This window comes from Maniola jurtina, chromosome 23 (assembly GCF_905333055.1).
Source record: "Maniola jurtina chromosome 23, ilManJurt1.1, whole genome shotgun sequence".
In the NCBI taxonomy this organism is placed as follows: Eukaryota; Metazoa; Arthropoda; class Insecta; order Lepidoptera; family Nymphalidae; genus Maniola; species Maniola jurtina.
Genome location: NC_060051.1, coordinates 8368430 through 8386054, shown reverse-complemented (window position 1 = coordinate 8386054; position 17625 = coordinate 8368430). Strand labels below are relative to the sequence as shown.

At 38.8% G+C, this 17625-nt stretch overlaps 2 protein-coding genes across 3 annotated transcripts; both read right to left on the bottom strand.

Annotated features, from left to right (window-relative positions):
- Positions 1-484: 484 nt before the first annotated feature.
- Positions 485-9279, bottom strand: LOC123877223 (gastrula zinc finger protein XlCGF26.1-like). 2 transcript variants are annotated; one of them, XM_045923764.1, is made up of 8 exons: positions 8865-9279; positions 7054-7888; positions 5190-5338; positions 4767-4891; positions 4166-4283; positions 2982-3109; positions 1947-2081; positions 485-688 (listed from the first exon to the last, which is right to left on the bottom strand). In XM_045923764.1, the coding sequence occupies exons 1-8, from the start codon at positions 9030-9032 to the stop codon at positions 502-504; spliced, it is 1845 nt and encodes a 614-aa protein (XP_045779720.1). In that variant the 5' UTR covers positions 9033-9279; the 3' UTR covers positions 485-501. The 2 variants fall into 2 exon arrangements, with proteins under 2 accessions (XP_045779720.1, XP_045779721.1); XM_045923765.1 differs by having other exon boundaries at positions 8861-9274.
- A 1232-nt stretch (positions 9280-10511) lies between these two features.
- On the bottom strand, positions 10512-15511 carry LOC123877379. The gene is made up of 6 exons (XM_045924101.1): positions 15426-15511; positions 14670-14765; positions 14010-14151; positions 12793-12961; positions 11835-11939; positions 10512-10647 (listed from the first exon to the last, which is right to left on the bottom strand). Exons 1-6 carry the CDS (start codon positions 15505-15507, stop codon positions 10606-10608), a joined length of 636 nt encoding a protein of 211 aa, XP_045780057.1. The 5' UTR covers positions 15508-15511; the 3' UTR covers positions 10512-10605.
- Between the last annotated feature and the right edge of the window lie 2114 nt (positions 15512-17625).

Below are 17625 nucleotides of genomic sequence, written 5' to 3'. Positions count from 1 at the left end.
AAAATCAACATCATCATCATCAATTTAGCGAATTATAATATCCTATGGATTCGACAGTTAAAATGAACTGAGAAATAATATAGTCCATCTATAATAATAATCTTTCATCCATTATTTGATTAATTTTCAAGTGTTGTATAGTAAGAGTCTTCTAAAAACACCTCAGACCTCTCCAAATTGGCAGTTATAAAATATCTAGTTTTTCTTTTGTAGGGAGCATTAGTTCCTACTCAGAACTATCAAAATCAAAATCATTTATTCAAAATTGGTACTATTGCTATTAATTGTACACCTTTTGTTTGTCCGATTTGAAAGATAAAATAGTGGTGATAATTTATTACATAAACTTAAAACTAAAGCTACGAGGGTTCCAAACGCGCCCAAGTCTGAGAAGAGCCCACAACAAACTCATCCGGGTAAAGCGGCATTTTATAGATTGTAAAATAAAAACTGTAAAACAGGATAAATAAAACCAGACCACCTGTAAAGTGTAGTTATTATTTATAAAAGATTTCTCTCATTATAGTTCAGTTTATCAGTTTTCTTTCCTTCTAGAACAATTTCATTGGTCTGCGAGTCTTCTATAATACTGGATGTGCAAATCTTTTGATGCGCGGTTAATTTCAGCTTTGTTGGGAACGTTTTGTCGCATTTTTGACACTTGTTCTTGCAGCCGCCGGTGTGACACCTGAAAATTAAAAAAATCGTTAAAGTGCATGTCGGACTCACACACGAAAGGTTCCGTACCGTCAACCATGGTACAAGAGACGCCAAGCGGCGGGCGGCGGGTTTGTCGTGGCGGATATTTTGATATTTTTATGGTTCCGTACCTCAAAAGGGAAAACGGAACCCTTATAGGATCACTTTGTTGTCTGTCTGTCTGTCAAGAAACCTATAGGGTACGTCCCGTTGTCCTAGAATCATGAAATTTGGCAGGTAGGTAGGTCTTATAGCACAGATATAGGAATAAATCTGAAAACCGCGAATTTGTGGTTACATCATTAAAAAAAATTAAAATGTGTTTCAATTTTCAAAGTAAGATAACTATACCAAATTGGGTATCATATGAAAGGGCTTTACTTATACATTCTAAAACAGATTTTTATTGATTTTTATGTATAATATTTTTGATTTATCGTGCAAATTGTTGGAATACCCGAGTACGGAACCCTCAGTGCGCGAATCTGACTCGCACTTAGCCGGTTTTAGTATTTGTTGTTAGTATGAAAAGCGAGTGCTCAATCATAGTCAAGGTCTGCATCCGTACGTAATTGAAATTCCTCGGACGCGTACGAAGCGATTTGCTTCCTCGTTGCTAATCCAAACCGCTAGGATATGGAACGCCCTTCCGGCATCAGTTTTCCTTTCCATTTTTAATATGGGTACCTTCAAGTCAAGAGTGAATAGGCAACTTCTAGGCAAGCGCGCTCCATCTTGGGCTGCTTCATCACTTGCTAGCAGGTCTGATTGCAGCCAAGCGCTAGTCTATAAATCTATACTTCTATACTAATAAATAAAATTGGAGTGTCTGTCTGTAATTTCGAAATAACTACCTCATATTAAGCTCATATGGTTATTTGAACGATACCAACACTGAATCACACGTTTTTAAAAATTTTGTCTGTCTGTCTGTCTGTCTGTTTGAAAAGGCTAATCTTCGGAACGGCTGGACCGATTTTGACGAGGTTTTCACAGACAAGTAGAGGATTGATCAGGGAGTACCATAGGCTACTTTTTTAACCGACTTTCAAAAAGGGAGTTGTGTTTTTCTTCCTATGTACACCGAAATCTCCGAGATTTCTGAACCGATTTGCGTAATTTTTTTTTTAATCGATAGAGGAACTTTGTGACAACTTTTCCACAGGATTTCGACCCTAAATCCACGCGGGCGAAGCTGCGGGCATCAGCTAGTAAATAAATAAAATGATGATGTGCTGGAAGCATACTTTTTCAAATGCCTCGCGAGCGTATCATTGCGTGTGAACAGCCGGTCGCACACGCTACAGCAGTACTGCTTGCCAGTGTGCGTCTGTTCGTGCACTTTTAGTGTGTACTTCTTTTGAAAGGACTTGTCGCAAAAGCTGAAACAATGAATAAATAACAACACTTTTATTCTTTACAATCACACTTCACACTAATATTATAAAGGCGAAAGTTTATGTGTATGTACGTGTGTATGTTTGTTTCTCTTTCACGCAAAAACTACAGGACGGATTTGGCTATGGAATGGAGATAGATTATACCCTGGATTGACTCATACTACTTTTTATCCCGGAAAATCAGAGTTCCTGAACCTTTACAACGAATCAATTGACACAAAACATCAAGTAGTTCGGGCACTACGGTGGAACACCCAGAAACTGGATACAAACATACATACATAGACAGCTAAAATCGTAACCCTTCCTTTAGACTTTGCCGCAGTCGGGTAAAAAATAAAAGTCATCTTGGATTTGAAAATGGACGTTCTATACGTAATTAGCAACCAACGTCTATCATATTAATTTTCATCTTATTATATTCTTTTAAAATTTATAACTTAGGTATTTTTTCATAGTCCTTAGGTTAGCTATTATATTATATTTTTTATTTTACTGTACGACTTATGCTTATGTTAATGCACGCTGTGACTGCCCGTAAGTGGAGTTGCATAAGAGCAAAAGAAAGTAAGGAACAACATGTATAATTTAAATGTGTAACTCTGTGGGCGGTACTATAGTAAATAAATAAATAAATAAATATCAATGTTGCTCATAATATTATGATAGGCGTTGGTGTCCCAAGGTAATGATAGGGATGGCGATTTCTTATCGGAAAGCGCAGCATTGGAAGACCCTCCACTAGGTGGATGGACGACACCAGTCACCAGGTGAGTTGCAGGAAGCCGCTGGATTCAGGCGGCGCAAGACCGTGGCGTGTGGAAGTCTCTATAACCTATGTCCAGCGGTGGACATCCATCGACTGATGATGATGAAACTTACCCACAAGCGTAAGGTCTTGTTTTCAAATGCACCGCTCGTTTATGATGCTGCAACAGATGCGTGTCCCTCACAATCTTGCCGCAGATGTCACACAGTGAAGGCCGGGTTGTGACTATTCCGTGGCCTTGCTGGAAATAGAAAGAGGCATTTTAGTAGATAAAATCCGGAACGAGGAAATTCGCAGAAGAACAAAAGCGACCGACATAGCTCAAAGGATTAGCAAGCTGAAGTGGCAATGTGCAGGTCATGTCTGTCGCAGAACCGACGGCCGATGGGGCAGACGTGTTCTGGAGTGGAGACCGCGTACCGGTAAGCGCAGTGTGGGACGACCTGCTGCCCGCTGGACCGATGACCTGAAGAAGGTGGCGGGGAGCGGGTGGATGAGGAAGGCGGAGGACCGTGTTTCGTGGCGCGCTCTTGGAAAGGCCTATGTCCAGCTGTGGACGCATACAGACTGATGGATGGATGGATGGATTTTAGTAGATACTAGATCATGCCCTACCTAGGACAGGTAATAAAACTTGGTAGAAACAACTTCGACAAGGAAGCTGACAGAAGAATACAGCTGGTTTGGGCAGCATTTGGAAAATTATGTCAAGTCTTCAATTCGTCGAAAACCCAAAGCCTACAGACGAAAGTCTATGAATGTGTCCTAAGTGTGATAACGTATGACGCTGAAACGTGTACACTGACAGTTGGCCTTGTCCATAAGTTCAAAGTTGATGTACAATATTTCCCTTCAGGCTCAAAATGTTGAATTCCTAAAATGTTGAAATCTTGAATCCAGAATCTGCAAATTCAACATTTTAGGACTCAACATTATAAGAATTCAACATTTTGAGCCTGAAGGAATATTTTCAGCCGGCTACTATCATAGATCGTTCTCCTTACCTCGACAGTCTACACTGCCTAGTTTTTTTTCTCTCTCGTCTGGCTTTACAAAGATTAGCCAATGTCAAGTTTGTAGTTATTTACAAATTAGGGAAACTATATAAGTATGGACTTCGTCTGTGCCGGCGCTCGCCGACACACGCGCGGCACCCCTTTAAAGCGCTTCCCAGTCATTTCCACCTCGAAAAACACCAGTACCGGCCACTTTTAACAAAAAAAAAACACTTCAAAGAGGCAGAACACGCGCGCCAGCAAACGCCAAGACAGACGAAGACCCTCCCTAGTTTTCTCACCTTCAAATGCAAATTGAGGCTATGTTTGGAGTCGCACGGCATGCCGCACTGTTTGCACACCCACGGCTTGCGTCGCGACGTCTGAGGATGTACGCTGCTCTTATGTGTCATGAGGTATCTAAGTTAAATAAGTTTTATTAACTACAAAATACAACAATCCATACTGCCATCCATACTATAATATTGTAAATACGAAAAAGTTGTGTCTGTCTGTCTACTATCTTTTCACGACCCAACAGTTCTTCCGACAGAATCGGTTAGATTCTGATGAAATTTCTTACTGAATTAGCTTACACCGTGGGAAAGAACATAGGCTACTTTTTCCCCGGAAAATCAAAAAGTTCCTGTGGGATTCTTAAAGGCCAATCCGGTTAACCGATTTATGTAAAATTTGGTACAGAGGTAGCATACAATTTACAGCTAGGCCGCACAGCAGATAAAAAACCTCGCGGTTTTTTTTTCGCGGTTCTATAACATTTCGCCCAGAAAGAGCGCTTCCCAGTCAGTTCCACCACCAAAAAACACCAGTAGAACACAAAAACCGGCCAGTTTTAACAAAAAAACACTCCAAAAAGGCACACAAACTCAGCCAGGTACTTACTTGTGTAAATGGAAGGTCTTTTCACACTGGTCGCAGCTGAAGGGTTTGACATCGTTATGTATGTTTTGGTGCTGTTGGTAGGAGGTGCGCACTTGGAAACCTTTGCCGCACGTTTCGCATTTGTACTGTAAAAAAAAGTAAGGTTTTGGGGTCCGAAAGAAGCGAAGCTTCTACATATTTTTGGATGGAAGTAATTTTGACTGGATTGAAGTGGACCGTCTAGTCTAGTCTAATCTGGTTTGATTCTGTCTGTTCCGGTGTGGTTGGTTGAAGTTTGTAAACATTACGCCTACAGTTCCTTACAAAGTAAAAAAATGTTAGAAATATGTGTATTATATTTTTGTGTGTGTGTGTGTGTGTGCGTGTGTGTGTAAATCTGTATTTTATATACAACAAAATGACATAAAATAAATAAATCTTCACCTTGTACTCCTGCCTGTGTCGTTTCTCGTGGTCCATAACAACGTGTTTGTGTACGGATGTGTAGCCGCACTGGTATGCACACACATACATTTGCCCGCTATGCATCTTTCCATGGGCCACTATTATGGATGCAGTCTGATATGTTTTACCTACAAGCCACACTTTATTTTACGTTTCTAGTTTATAACTTGAAACTGACTCAGAATAACTTCCTACATACAAATTATAGACAAGATGATGCCAGCACCAGAACAAGCTGGTTTTGTTAAAGGAAAGGGTACCCGTGAGCAGATCCTCATTGTTCGTCAAATTATAGAGAAGGCACGAGAGTTCAACAAGCCGACATATATCTGCTTTGTTGATTTCTCGAAGGCGTTTGACTCTGTAAGATGGCCCAAGCTGTGGAATGTTTTACTGGACATGGGTACACCGCAGCACTTAGTTCATCTTCTCAGACGCCTTTACGAAGATGGAACTGCATCTGTGCGGACGGATGACGTTTTGTCAAAAGACTTCCACCCCAGCGCAGGCGTTCGCCAAGGATGTATAATATCACCACTCTTGTTCAATGCTTACACCGAACTCATAATGCGTATTACTCTGGAAGACTGGACGGACGGTGTTGCTATTGGAGGCTACAAGATATCCAATCTGCGCTACGCTGACGATACCACCTTATTTGCGACCAGTGCTTGTCATATGGAAGAACTACTTCTCAAAATGGAGCGCGTGAGCCTAGAGTTCGGATTAAAGATTAACCGCAGCAAGACGAAGATGATGATTGTAGATCGTGCCAACAATAATTCGCCCGAAGTCACTCAGATCGCGAACTGCGAGGTCGTCCAATCCTACGTATATCTTGGAGCCTTAATTTCGAACAATGGAGGTTGCGTAGAAGAAGTGAAGCGACGTATGGCGATAGCAAGAACTGCGATGGATAAGCTGAAGAAAATATGGAAGAACAGGAATATAACAAAAGCCACGAAGATCCGGCTCGTTCGAACACTTATTTTCCCCATATTTTTATACGCTGCAGAGACGTGGACTTTGCGACTGACCGAAAAGAAGAAGATTGATGCTCTGGAGATGTGGTGCTGGAGGCGGATGCTAGGAGTCTCATGGACCGAATTTCGCACCAACGTCTCTATACTCCAAGAACTCGGAATTAAACAACGGCTTTCAGCGCTAGTACAGAGTCGCATATTGAAATTCTTTGGACACGTCTCCCGGCGTGAGAGTAACTCCATAGAGCGTCTTGTCGTGCAGGGCAAGGTGGAGGGCACCAGAGGGCGAGGAAGGTCGCCCATGCGATGGACCGACCAAATTAAATCTGCTGTGGGCGGTCCCTTGCACGAGTGTACCAGGCTGTCAGCCAGCAGGGAGAAGTGGCGAATGCTCGTGAGGCGTGTAACATCTGCCCTCAAAGACGTTGCTTCATGATGACCACGACCGCTCTGTCAAGAGTGACACGACAAAGAAGAAGATGCCAGCAACTTCATTAGATTTAGGTTTTTTTCAAAATACTGTGGGAACTATTGATTTTCCGGGATAAAAAGTTGCCTATGTCTTTCCCCGGGATGTAAGCTAACTCTGTACCAAATTTCATTAAAATCGGTTAAACTGATCCTATGTTCCTTTTGCTCCTTTTTTTGAGGTACGAAACTGTAAAAAGGGCCTTGACTGCAATCTAAGATGGAAGCAGGCTAACCTGGAAGGGGTATGACAGTTTTCGTTAAACCCATACTCCTTTGGTTTCTACACGGCATCGTACCTGAACGCTAAATCGTAGGGTGGTAACTAGCCACGGCCGAATCCTCCCACCAGACAATGTGGTGCATATTTTTAGAAATAATACCTTCCTTACCACATAATTTACATAAGAAAGGTCTCCTTTCGCTATGAGTTTTGATATGGCGGTCAATAAACTTCTTAAGTCTGTACCTTTTATAGCACCTTTCACATTTAAAAGTTATACTGCCGTCTGTTTCTGTTAAAATTTTATATTTAACAGGTTTCATTTCGGTATTTGACATATCATTGTTTTTGTTGAATTTCTCTAACTCGATATGACGGTAATGTGTAAGCAATTCTAATCGATTGCTGAATACTTCGAAGCATGTAAGACATCTAAACTTATTTGTTACATCGAAATCCGTTATTTTCATTTTGTTATCTTTCAACACTGATAACGGTACATCGTCACCAGGATCCAAACTTGCTTCTATTTGATGATTGACCTGCAAGTTTTCGTTACCAATACTTTCTTGTTGGCCCATCTCAGTATTGTTTTTACAAATATTTTCATTTTTTGTTTTAATAATTTCTCTATTTACTCTTACACTTTCCCTTTTCATATTACTAATATTAACATTTTCACTTTTTGTTATAGAACTATACAAGTTTTCCTTTTCACTTTGTGTTCCGACATAAGACATTGAATCATTGCCTTCAGTTTTGACAGTCATTTCTACCTCAGCTGGATCATCATTTTTAAAAGTATCACTTAAGATTAATTGGTCGTGACCATTTGAATCGTTGTATTCCTTGAAGCTATCCATACTTTCCTCTTGGATTTTGTTGAATCTCTTTTGTAACATATTTTCGTTTTGGCTTATTTGTTGATGGAAGGAATAGATGTTGTTGACAGTTTGGACACATTGATGACATATTTTCCTTGGTAAATCTTTCATCAGGGATATCTGGAAACATTTTTTTCCAAATAAAATCAAGACACTAACTTAATCAGTTAAAACTTTCACTGAAAACTTGTTACTATGACTACATTATGCTTTGTCACCTAAATGTTGCTCAGGAGATCTGTGTTATTACCCGATTGTGACAAAGCCAAAAGGAAGGGTTATGATTTTAGTAGTCTATGTATGTATGTATCCAGACTGTGTGTTCCACCATAGCGGCTAAACTACTGGGCCGATTTTGATGAATGAGGTGACAATCAATTCGTTGTAAAAGCGCGGGTGACATAGGCTATTTTATACGAAAAAAATCGGCCAGACGGATGTTACATCAAAAAAATAGTGTCTTAAAAAAAATTAATTGCTATTATATCAAATGGCAAGTGGTGGAATTTTATCAAATTTGGTGTCAAATGAAAGAGGAGAAAATTCTGAATTCATGGGTATGAATGTACAACAACTTTAAAAAGCACCAAACTACAAATAATTTTACTCTAATACTAGCTGTGCCCGCGACTTCGTTCGCGTGGAATCAGCGCGCTTTAGCCACGGACGCTCAGGCGCGAGGCGTGTAGTACGTACTCTGTACGTTAAAAATGTTCGCCGTGATTCTTTAAATTGACATAACTTTTTTATTTATGAACCGATTGACATGAAATAAACACTAAATGTTAAGTGAAGCTTACTACAATATATTAGTGAAAACCGTATCTAAATCGAATAAGCCGTTTCTGATATTAGCGTGCACAAACACACAGACAAACAGACAAAAAAAATTAATTACAATTTCGGGTTCGGCATCGATATAATAACAACCCCTGCTACTTTTTTTTATATATTTCCATTTTACAGACACCACTTTTCCACAATTTTATTATATGTAAGTATATAGATTTCAGCGTTGTTATGACGATCGCAGTCGGGTTTTAGTTTTCAACTTTATCTTGTTATAGGTTAAGTTAAGGTTGCTGTACGTACTTACATGGTGAGAAAGACAAGAAGATAACTTATCCAAGACCTCACATCCTTCCCACAGGTCTTCCAAGGCATCAGGCGTCTCATTTAAGCATAGTCTACAAGTACTTTCCATTTTCATTTCAACAACGAAGTGGGTATGATTTCCACCGAAATTATAACTGTACTTATTCATTTTTTGACAAAACTTTGACTTATTGATTTCATTAATACCTATTTTTGTGAACAATTTATTGCTCAAATGCCTAAGAAGTAAGAACCCTTAGAATATTTTTTTGTTTTGTGTTGTTAGCTTTTTTATTGTTGTTTACGTTTTACGTAGTTTAGTGTTGCCAGCTCTTTAAAACCATTTGTCGCTACAACGTCTTCGAAAAGTCGCCAGATGTCAGCATTGCGTAGAAAAAAGTCAGAATTCGCTAGAATTCACTGAAATCAAAATAGAAAACCTAAATGACTACAAAATGACGGTTATATTACTGAAAAACGAGTATCAATTATTTTAATAATTAGGTTTCATTTTGAATTAACACATAGTTATTCTGTTTTTACTCATTTGAATTTTACACGTTAATCATAAAATAGCTAGGTACTTACATCGTCAATTCGAAGTCATCCATGGATCAGAAATCAATGAAATCGTATTGATCATAGCATCTTCGGTTTCGGTATTGTTAGGAGTACACAAACTAAAATAAAATTACCTATATAAGAATTGTTAAGGATATCAAAGAACTGACTTTTAGAAGCAAGTTAGCCTCATTTTTGGAGATAAAAGTTTAATTTTCAGTAAGACCATGATCTCCATTTTATTGCTTTAGAAAGCTCGCTAATTGTTTCTTGTCACTAGAAGTGGAAAAAGTAGCTGGCATCTTCTAAATGTCGTCAAATCTGGCAAGTAAGTTGCTTAGCTGGCAACGTTGGCGTTGTTTAGTATATTTTCTGTCAAGCACCTGTCAAATGTCTATGGCTATAGTAGATTGTAAAGACGGGTAACATTGGTTTAATAGCGGGAGTTTTAACGGATGTCATTTAAAAAGGGCAAGCTAATATAATTCTACTCGATGGGCCCATAGGACAAGCGACGGGTTTGCCCGCGAAATTCATATTTTATTTGGTTTTTCGCGATTCGTAAACCGACAAAGTAGGCTGATGGCGTTCTAGTTGCGACTATGGCAGTATCATTTCCACGTGTATAAAAATCTTTACTCGATAAGGCCCAGTTTAAGAAATTAGCTCTAGTATCTACTAATTTGTGAGTTACAGTCGATACTAGAGCTAATTTTTTTAAACTGGACCCTTTCAAGTAAAGATTTTTATATAAATAGGTGGAAATTATACTGTTATTGTCGCAAATAGAATGCCATAAGCCTATTTTGTCGTATTAGTTTACAAATTGCGTAAAACCAAATAAAATTTGAATTTCGCGGGTGAAAAACAAAACAGGTGGTTACACGAATTTCTCCTTTAGGAAGGAGGAAGGGAAGGGAATTCCGAACCATTTCAAGATTCATAAGAGGTAGTAGTGCTAAAAGTTTAAAGTAGAAAAAGCTAGTTTAAAATAAAAAATCTTCCTGTACCTATTTCTGAATTTTTAATTTATGAGTTTATAATTTTAAATAATAGTTTGTGTCAAAGTAGATAAAATATTAGTTAACATGGCAATTAATATAATATAACATTACATTTCAATACAATTTGAAGTGTTTCATTGTAATGTATCTTCTTGCTCCTTTTTCTTTTCTGTTTCACTATTTGCGTACAACGCACTTGAACTCGGCGGCGCACTGGCACTGTGCGGAATAAAGAAAATAATATAGTCATTAAAATGTACCTATAATATAGACCAAATATATGAAAGTAAAAGATGATTGACTGACTGACTGATTGATCTATCAATGCACTGCTCAAACTACTGGAAAGATCGGGCTGAAATGCATGCAGATAGCTACTATGACGTAGACATCCGCTAAGAAAGAATTTTTGAAAATTCAACCGCTAAGAGGATTAAATAGGGGTTTGAATGTAATCCACGCGGACGAAGTTGCGGGTATAAGCTAGTAAAAATTAAACCTAGCCTTATCGAATTCGGGTTCACATTTCGTAATCGGCGGTCCACGATTTATCTTCTTTCGATAGTGACTTGACGTCACATATAAATTGTCGAGTTTTGGGAATGTGGTAGAAATGTAGCTGCACGGCCCACGGGGTCCACAGGAACCAGCTAAATTATTTTTGAAAGTGGTCTACGAGTACAAAAAGTCTGGGAACCTCAACTACGCCCTCTTGTCAATGTCATTCAAGTGCCAAAAGATCCTTGTCGGACTGTACAGTGGTGATAGATAGATAGATAGATAGATAGATAGAAGATAGATAGAAGTCTTTATTGCCCACAAAAACATGTAAACGAACAACATAGAGGGAAGAAAACAGAATAAACAATTGTGTGCAAAGGCTATTTTTTTTTTCTTTAAATCTGGCTTTACTCTGGGTGCCTAGTGGGAGATTTTTAACCTATTTTATCGCGTAAAAGTTAACTGCGTTTTGTATGGAATTGAAACAGCGCCATCTAGTGACAAGAAGATGGCGCTGTTTCAATTCCATACAAAACGCAGTTAACTTTAACGCGATCGAATAGGTTAAAAATCTCCCACTAGGCACACTGATTAGCCAATGTCAAGTTTGTGATATTTTCAAGTTATTGAATTTATACAAGTATGGACTCCGTCTGCGCCGGCGCCCGCCGACATACGCGCGGCGCCCCTTTAGAGCGCTTCCCAGTCAGTTCCACCACCAAAAAACACCAACTAACACAAAAACCAGCCACTCTTAAAAAAAAAAACACTCCAAACAAGCACAGCACGCGCGCCAGCAAACGCCATCACAGACGAAGTCAGCAAAGGCTATTATTGTTTAGAGCAATCTCTACCAGGCAACCTTTACTGATAATAGCTGTCAGTCGTGATACTAGTGGACTCACATCTATAGCTCTTTTTTCGCATTTACTGCCCAGAAGGATGGCGATGTCATCCACACCGACCTCCCGCACTTCGTCTTTGTTATACACGAGGCCTTCTATGATGATCTGAGCAAAAGAAATCATAATTAAGGTGTATGACACGGGTCCGCCCGCGAAATTCAAATTTAATTTGGTTTTTCACAATTTTTAAACTAATACGATAAAGTAGGCTTATGGCATTCTAATAGCGCCATTAGCAGTATCATCTCCACAGGTCTATATAAAAAAATTTACTTGAAAGTCTCCAGTTTAAAAAATTAGTCAGAGTATCGACTAATTTGTGAGTAACTCACGTCAAACTCATTATTTTGATTAATTTCTTAAACTGAGCACTTGCAAGTAATTTTTATATAAACCTGTGAAAATGATACTGCCATTGGCGTAGAATGCTATAAGCCTACTTTGTCGTATTAGTTCTTCTTCTCTCTGGGCTGGTTTCCGCACTTAAACGTTTCCGTCTGTTGTGCGTTGTCGTATTAGTTAACATATTGTGAAAAACCAAATTAAATTTGAATTTCGTGGGACAGTGTTAAAACGAGACATCGTTGTATTGCTGGCATAAAAATTTGTCTCGTTTTAACTGAAACTTAAGTCTTAAGGTAGTCAAAGTGAGCTCAATAGATTTCAACCTTAGACCCTGTGAGGACCAGACCTTCAATCTGTTATGTAATAACATCTCATTGTAAAATTGTTTCTGCAAATAATGAATCTAGTTTTGTCCTTTAGGGCTAATTCGCACGAGAGCTTTTTTAACGTCCGTTAAAAAAGCGTCCAAATAGAACAAATGCATTCCCAAGTATCTGTTCACACGTCAACGCTTTATTATCGCGAACTGTTGTATTGTCAGCGCGACGCCGGGTTTTAACGCAACGCTTTTTTAACGCTCGTGCGAATTAGGGCTTACGGCGTTCGTATGTACCTGAAAGTTTTTGTCAAACCGCTTCAGTGGCAACACTTTGTAACGCCATTCCTTCCACTCAAGACAATCTTCAAAAAGAATGTAATCCTGCTTCGCGTCGTCGCTGTACGCAAGAAAATCTTCCAGAGTTATATTATCCGGCTTTTGGTAGACCCTGAGTCCGTTGGATCTATAAATAAACAGTAGGTACATTATGTTTTTTTTAATTAATATTCAGATACAAGCACAGAAATCCAAATAATACTATAATGGATACAAGTTAGCCCTTGATTAAAATCTCACGTGGTAAAGTATAGTAAAAGTAAAATATTCTTTATTGTACACCAACAAGACATAGTAATATATAAATAACATTATAGATTTATGTACAAAAGGCGGCCTTATCGCTAAAATAATCGATGGTGGTGGTAAGTGATGATGCAGTTTAAGGTGGAAGCGGGCTAACCTGGAAGAAGTATGCCAGTTTTATTCAACCCATACCTACCCCATTGGTTTCTACACGGCATCGTACCGGAACGCTTAATCGCTTGGCGGCATGGCTTTGCCGGTGGGGTGGTAAGTAGCCACGGCCGAAGCCTTCCACCAGATTTTAGAAATCATAAAATTCAAAACTCCTGCCGGGAATCGAACCCGGGACCTCCCACTAATAAGACTACAGCGCTTACCACTGCACCAGGGTAACCAAAAGCACAGGGATCGCTCAAATCCCGGGGATGGACATAGGATACTTTTTTTCCCGGAAAAACCGGCCAAGTGCGAGTCAGACTCGCGCACCGAGGGTTCCGTATTCGGGTATTTTAACCGACATTTTGCACGATAAATCAAAAACTATTATGCCTAAAAATAAATAAAACCTGTTTTAGAATGTACAGGTAAAACCCTTTCATTTATTATATCCCACTTGGTAAAGTTATCTTACTTTGAAAATTGAAACACATTTTTTTCTATGATGTAACCATAAATTTACGGATTTCGGATTTATTCCTTTACTTGTGCTAGGCCAGCCTACCTGCCTTTCGTGATTCTAGGTCAACGGGAAGCACCCTATAGGTTTTCTTGACAGCACGACGGACGGACGGACAGACTGCCAGACAGACAGACAACAAAGTGATCCTATAAGGGTTCCGTTTTTCCTTTTGAGGTACGGAACCCTAAAAATCTCCTCAATCCTCGTGGACGAAGTCGCGGGCATCACCGAGTTGAAAATAAGCACTAACCTGCTTTGTGTCTCGATTTTGTAGTAGAAAGTGAAACAACCATATCCATCCAAATCACGGATGTAAACTGGGGAAATCAAACGAGCCGTACCCTCTTGCAGCAACGATGGATCCCAACGCATGTAGTAGTTATTTCCTTCAACTGAAATTTTTTTTAAGGTATCAACAAAGGTTTAACTTATAAGGAATCAAAAGCTTAATTTGCTACAGTGCCTAAGTGCAAAAAACTTGGATTGCAAGAAACTTTGCAATTAGGCATTGTAAGGTCTACATCTCCTGAGGATGCTCCGGTGTCGGGGAGAAACGTGTGGTTTTGGGCTTAATTTGCTATAATCCGCTAAACCAAACAAATCTGTATGTTGCAATATGCAGCATGCGACATGCACCGCCCGCCCTTCCACTGATAAACATGCAGGAAAAGCCAGCCACCAAGCAAGCCATACGCACCACCACCACGCAGCACCACACAAATCCCAAAAACACTCGACGCCCCGACACTGGAGCAAAGTATTTGCAATTAGGCATTGCAAGGTCTACATCTCCTGAGGACGCTCCACATACAGCATTTTTTCTGTGCTTTCCTATAAGGGTTCCTTTTTTTCTAGAAACCCTAAGAAAGATGAAACACCTAGATGAAATTAGAATAGTACTCCTAGCTACCTTCATAATCTGGAGTTATAGACCAATCGTCCGACGCTGTTTCATCATTGCTCCACTCGCAAAAGTTATTCGATTTGAAATCACAACCCAAGGGACCTGAAAATAACAATCTACGTAAGTGTACCTTACGTAATTTGTAAGTTTCAAACCGGCCAAGTGCGAGTCAGATTCGCGCACCGAGGGTTCCGTACTCGGGTATTTTTTTCGACATTTTGCATGATAAACCAAAAACTGTAATGCATAAAAATAAATGAAAATCTGTCTTAGAATGTACAGGTTCTATCTTACTTTAAAATTAGGTTTTTTTTTTTCTGTGATGTAACTACAAAACGGTTTTCGGATTTTTTCCTTTACTTGTGCTATAAGACCTACCTACCTGCCTTTCATAATTTTAGGTCAACGGGAAGTACCTAAAGTAAATCTATAAATCGGACATTTGTAGTTACATCATAAAAAATTAATTAAAATGTGTTCCAATTTTCAAAGTAAGAAAAACTATGCCAAGTGGGGTATCTATTATATGAAAGGGCTTTATCTGTACATTCTAAAATAGATTTTTATAAATTTTTAGGAATAATAGTATTTGATTTATCGTGCAAAATGTCGGAAAAAATACCCGAGTACGGAACCCTCGGTGCGCGAGTCTGACTCGCACTTGGCTGGATTTGAAACTGGCAGCGACACATACAAACGGAACCCTAAAACAGACTAAAGAATAAATTAGTCTCAACTTTAATGCTTTTTGAAAGGACTTACCACCGGAATTAATCACTTTAGTTTTATTTACGGCATAAACCGATCCAAAAAAATATATTAATATCAAATATTTAACAACCATTTTGTAAAACAAAATTAAAAAAAAAAAAATATATGTTTAAGTTTTTAAAATATAATAATATTCAAATTTTGTGCGGTCTTCTTCGTGAATCGTGATAAACTGACAAAATTATATGCTAGTAGAATAATTAGATAATCATGTAAGTAACACTAAAATGTTATTAAGGTGCTCACACATTGCGGCGAGCCGCACGTATTGCAGAAGCTACTGAAAACACGATTTCCGTCATAGCATGGCTTTTCTATCGCGATTTGGCAAATGATTCGAGTTCGGTCGGGCTTTCACGAACATTTCGCTTTCGCTGTCCGTCTGTCATGTCTGTGAAGAAAACCTACAGGGTAGGTACTTCCCGTTGACCTAGAATCATGAAATTTGGTAGATCTTATAGGAATAAATCCGAAAACCGTGAATCATTAAATTTTCAAAGTAAGATAACTATACCAAGTAGGGTATCGTACGAAAGGGCTTTACGTGTATTCTAAAACAGGTTTTCATTTATTTTTATGCATAATAGTTTTTGGTTTATTGTGCAAAATATCGAAAAATTTTCTAATCCCGCTGGCCCCATTAATGGGGACACGGTTAATGGGGCCAACGGGACTACTCCAAATATTACCCAAGTACGGAACCCTCGGTGCACGAATCCGACTCACAATTGGCCGGTTTTTTTGCTGTCTGAAAGACCTTGTGGATTTGACTCGCTCCAGCAATATGCGATGCTTTATATTATTATATCAATAGGCATACAAAAAAATCAAATTGTTATGTTATTGGAATATTTTAATAAGCTCCTGCTCGAAACCTTCGGACAGATTGATTGACTTGTTATGATTAATTGTTCATTTACTTTTTGCTCTGAAACAAGTATTAAAAATCATAGAATCACTACCTATTCGTATGTATAAATACGAGAGTGTTTGTTTGCTGGTTTGTCCTTCAATCACGCCGCAATGAAGCAACCTGAGCCTCGATAGCTCAACGGTTGAGGAGCGGACCGAGTTCTGAAAGGTCGGCGGTTCAAACCCCACCCGTTGCACTATCGTCGTATCCACTCCTGGCACAAGCTTATAATTGGAGGGGAAAGGGGAGTATTAATCATGATTAGCATGGCTAATATTCTTTATTAAAAAAAAACAAAGTTTTGTACCTCAAAAGGAAAAACGGAACCCTTATAGGATCACTTTGTTGCCTGTCTGTCTGTCTGTCCGTCCGTCGTGTCTGTCAAGAAAACCTACTGGGTACTTCCCGCTTACCTAGAATCATGAAATTTGGCAGGTAGAAAACCGTGAATTTGTGTGTTGGTCATTAAAAAAAAATCCTGTCTTTGATTTATCGTGCAAAATGTCGAAAAAATACCCGAGTACGGAACCCTCGGTGCGCGAGTCCGACTCGAACTTGCCCGGTTTTTATATGAATAAGAATAATAGGTATTTAGGTATGTTTTGATGTTTTAAAACGTGTATTTTTTCTAGTTATTTGCGAGACTAGAGATTAACATGTTTTTCAGACATCATTTGGTTGACAACATAGGATTGCTTGGTGATAACTCTGAGATACCTAAATGATTAAAGTTGAGCTGTTTGACCCCCAAGCCAATTAATTCACTAATTATATAGGTACTGTAAATGATAAAACAACATAATATCTATACATCGTGAAAAAATTATTTAGTCAACAATTGTGTCAATTTAATCACACTAATTTTATCATGGACATCTTATAATATCTTTATGAATATTATAAAGGCGAAAGTTTGTATGTGTGTGTGTGTGTGTGTATGTTGCTCCTTCACGCAAAAACCACTGGACGGATTTGGCTGAAATTCGGAATGGAGATAGATAATATCCTGGATTAGCACATAGGCTACTTTTTATTCCGGAAAACCAAAGAGTTCCCCCGGGATTTTGAAAAACCTAAATCCACGCGGACGAAGTCGCGGGCGTCAGCTAGTATTAAGATATAAGTGTTATCTCTACTTAGTATACAAAACAAAGTCGCTTCCCGGATTTTAATTTAAAAACGGATTAAAAACGGATTTTAATGCAGTTTTCTTCAATAGGTAGAATTTATATTGATGAAAACCGCATTCAAGTGGAAGGTTTATATACGTATGCCTAC

What these genes read in the sequence shown, in the direction of transcription:
- LOC123877379 (XM_045924101.1), bottom strand. Translation starts at nt 15,507, where the DNA reads ATGGTTGTTAAATATTTGATATTAATATATTTTTTTGGATCGGTTTAT. An exon ending in TAAAGTGATTAATTCCGGTG is followed by an intron (nt 14,766 to 15,425) that starts GTAAGTCCTTTC and finishes TGTTATTTTCAG; the next exon opens with GTCCCTTGGGTTGTGATTTC. An exon ending in GCGAAAAAAGAGCTATAGAT is followed by an intron (nt 10,648 to 11,834) that starts GTGAGTCCACTA and finishes TATTCCGCACAG; the next exon opens with TGCCAGTGCGCCGCCGAGTT.
- LOC123877223 (XM_045923764.1), bottom strand. Translation starts at nt 9,032, where the DNA reads ATGAATAAGTACAGTTATAATTTCGGTGGAAATCATACCCACTTCGTT. An exon ending in TTTCTTATGTAAATTATGTG is followed by an intron (nt 5,339 to 7,053) that starts GTAAGGAAGGTA and finishes TGTGGCTTGTAG; the next exon opens with GTAAAACATATCAGACTGCA. An exon ending in GCCTCAATTTGCATTTGAAG is followed by an intron (nt 3,110 to 4,165) that starts GTGAGAAAACTA and finishes TTCTATTTCCAG; the next exon opens with CAAGGCCACGGAATAGTCAC.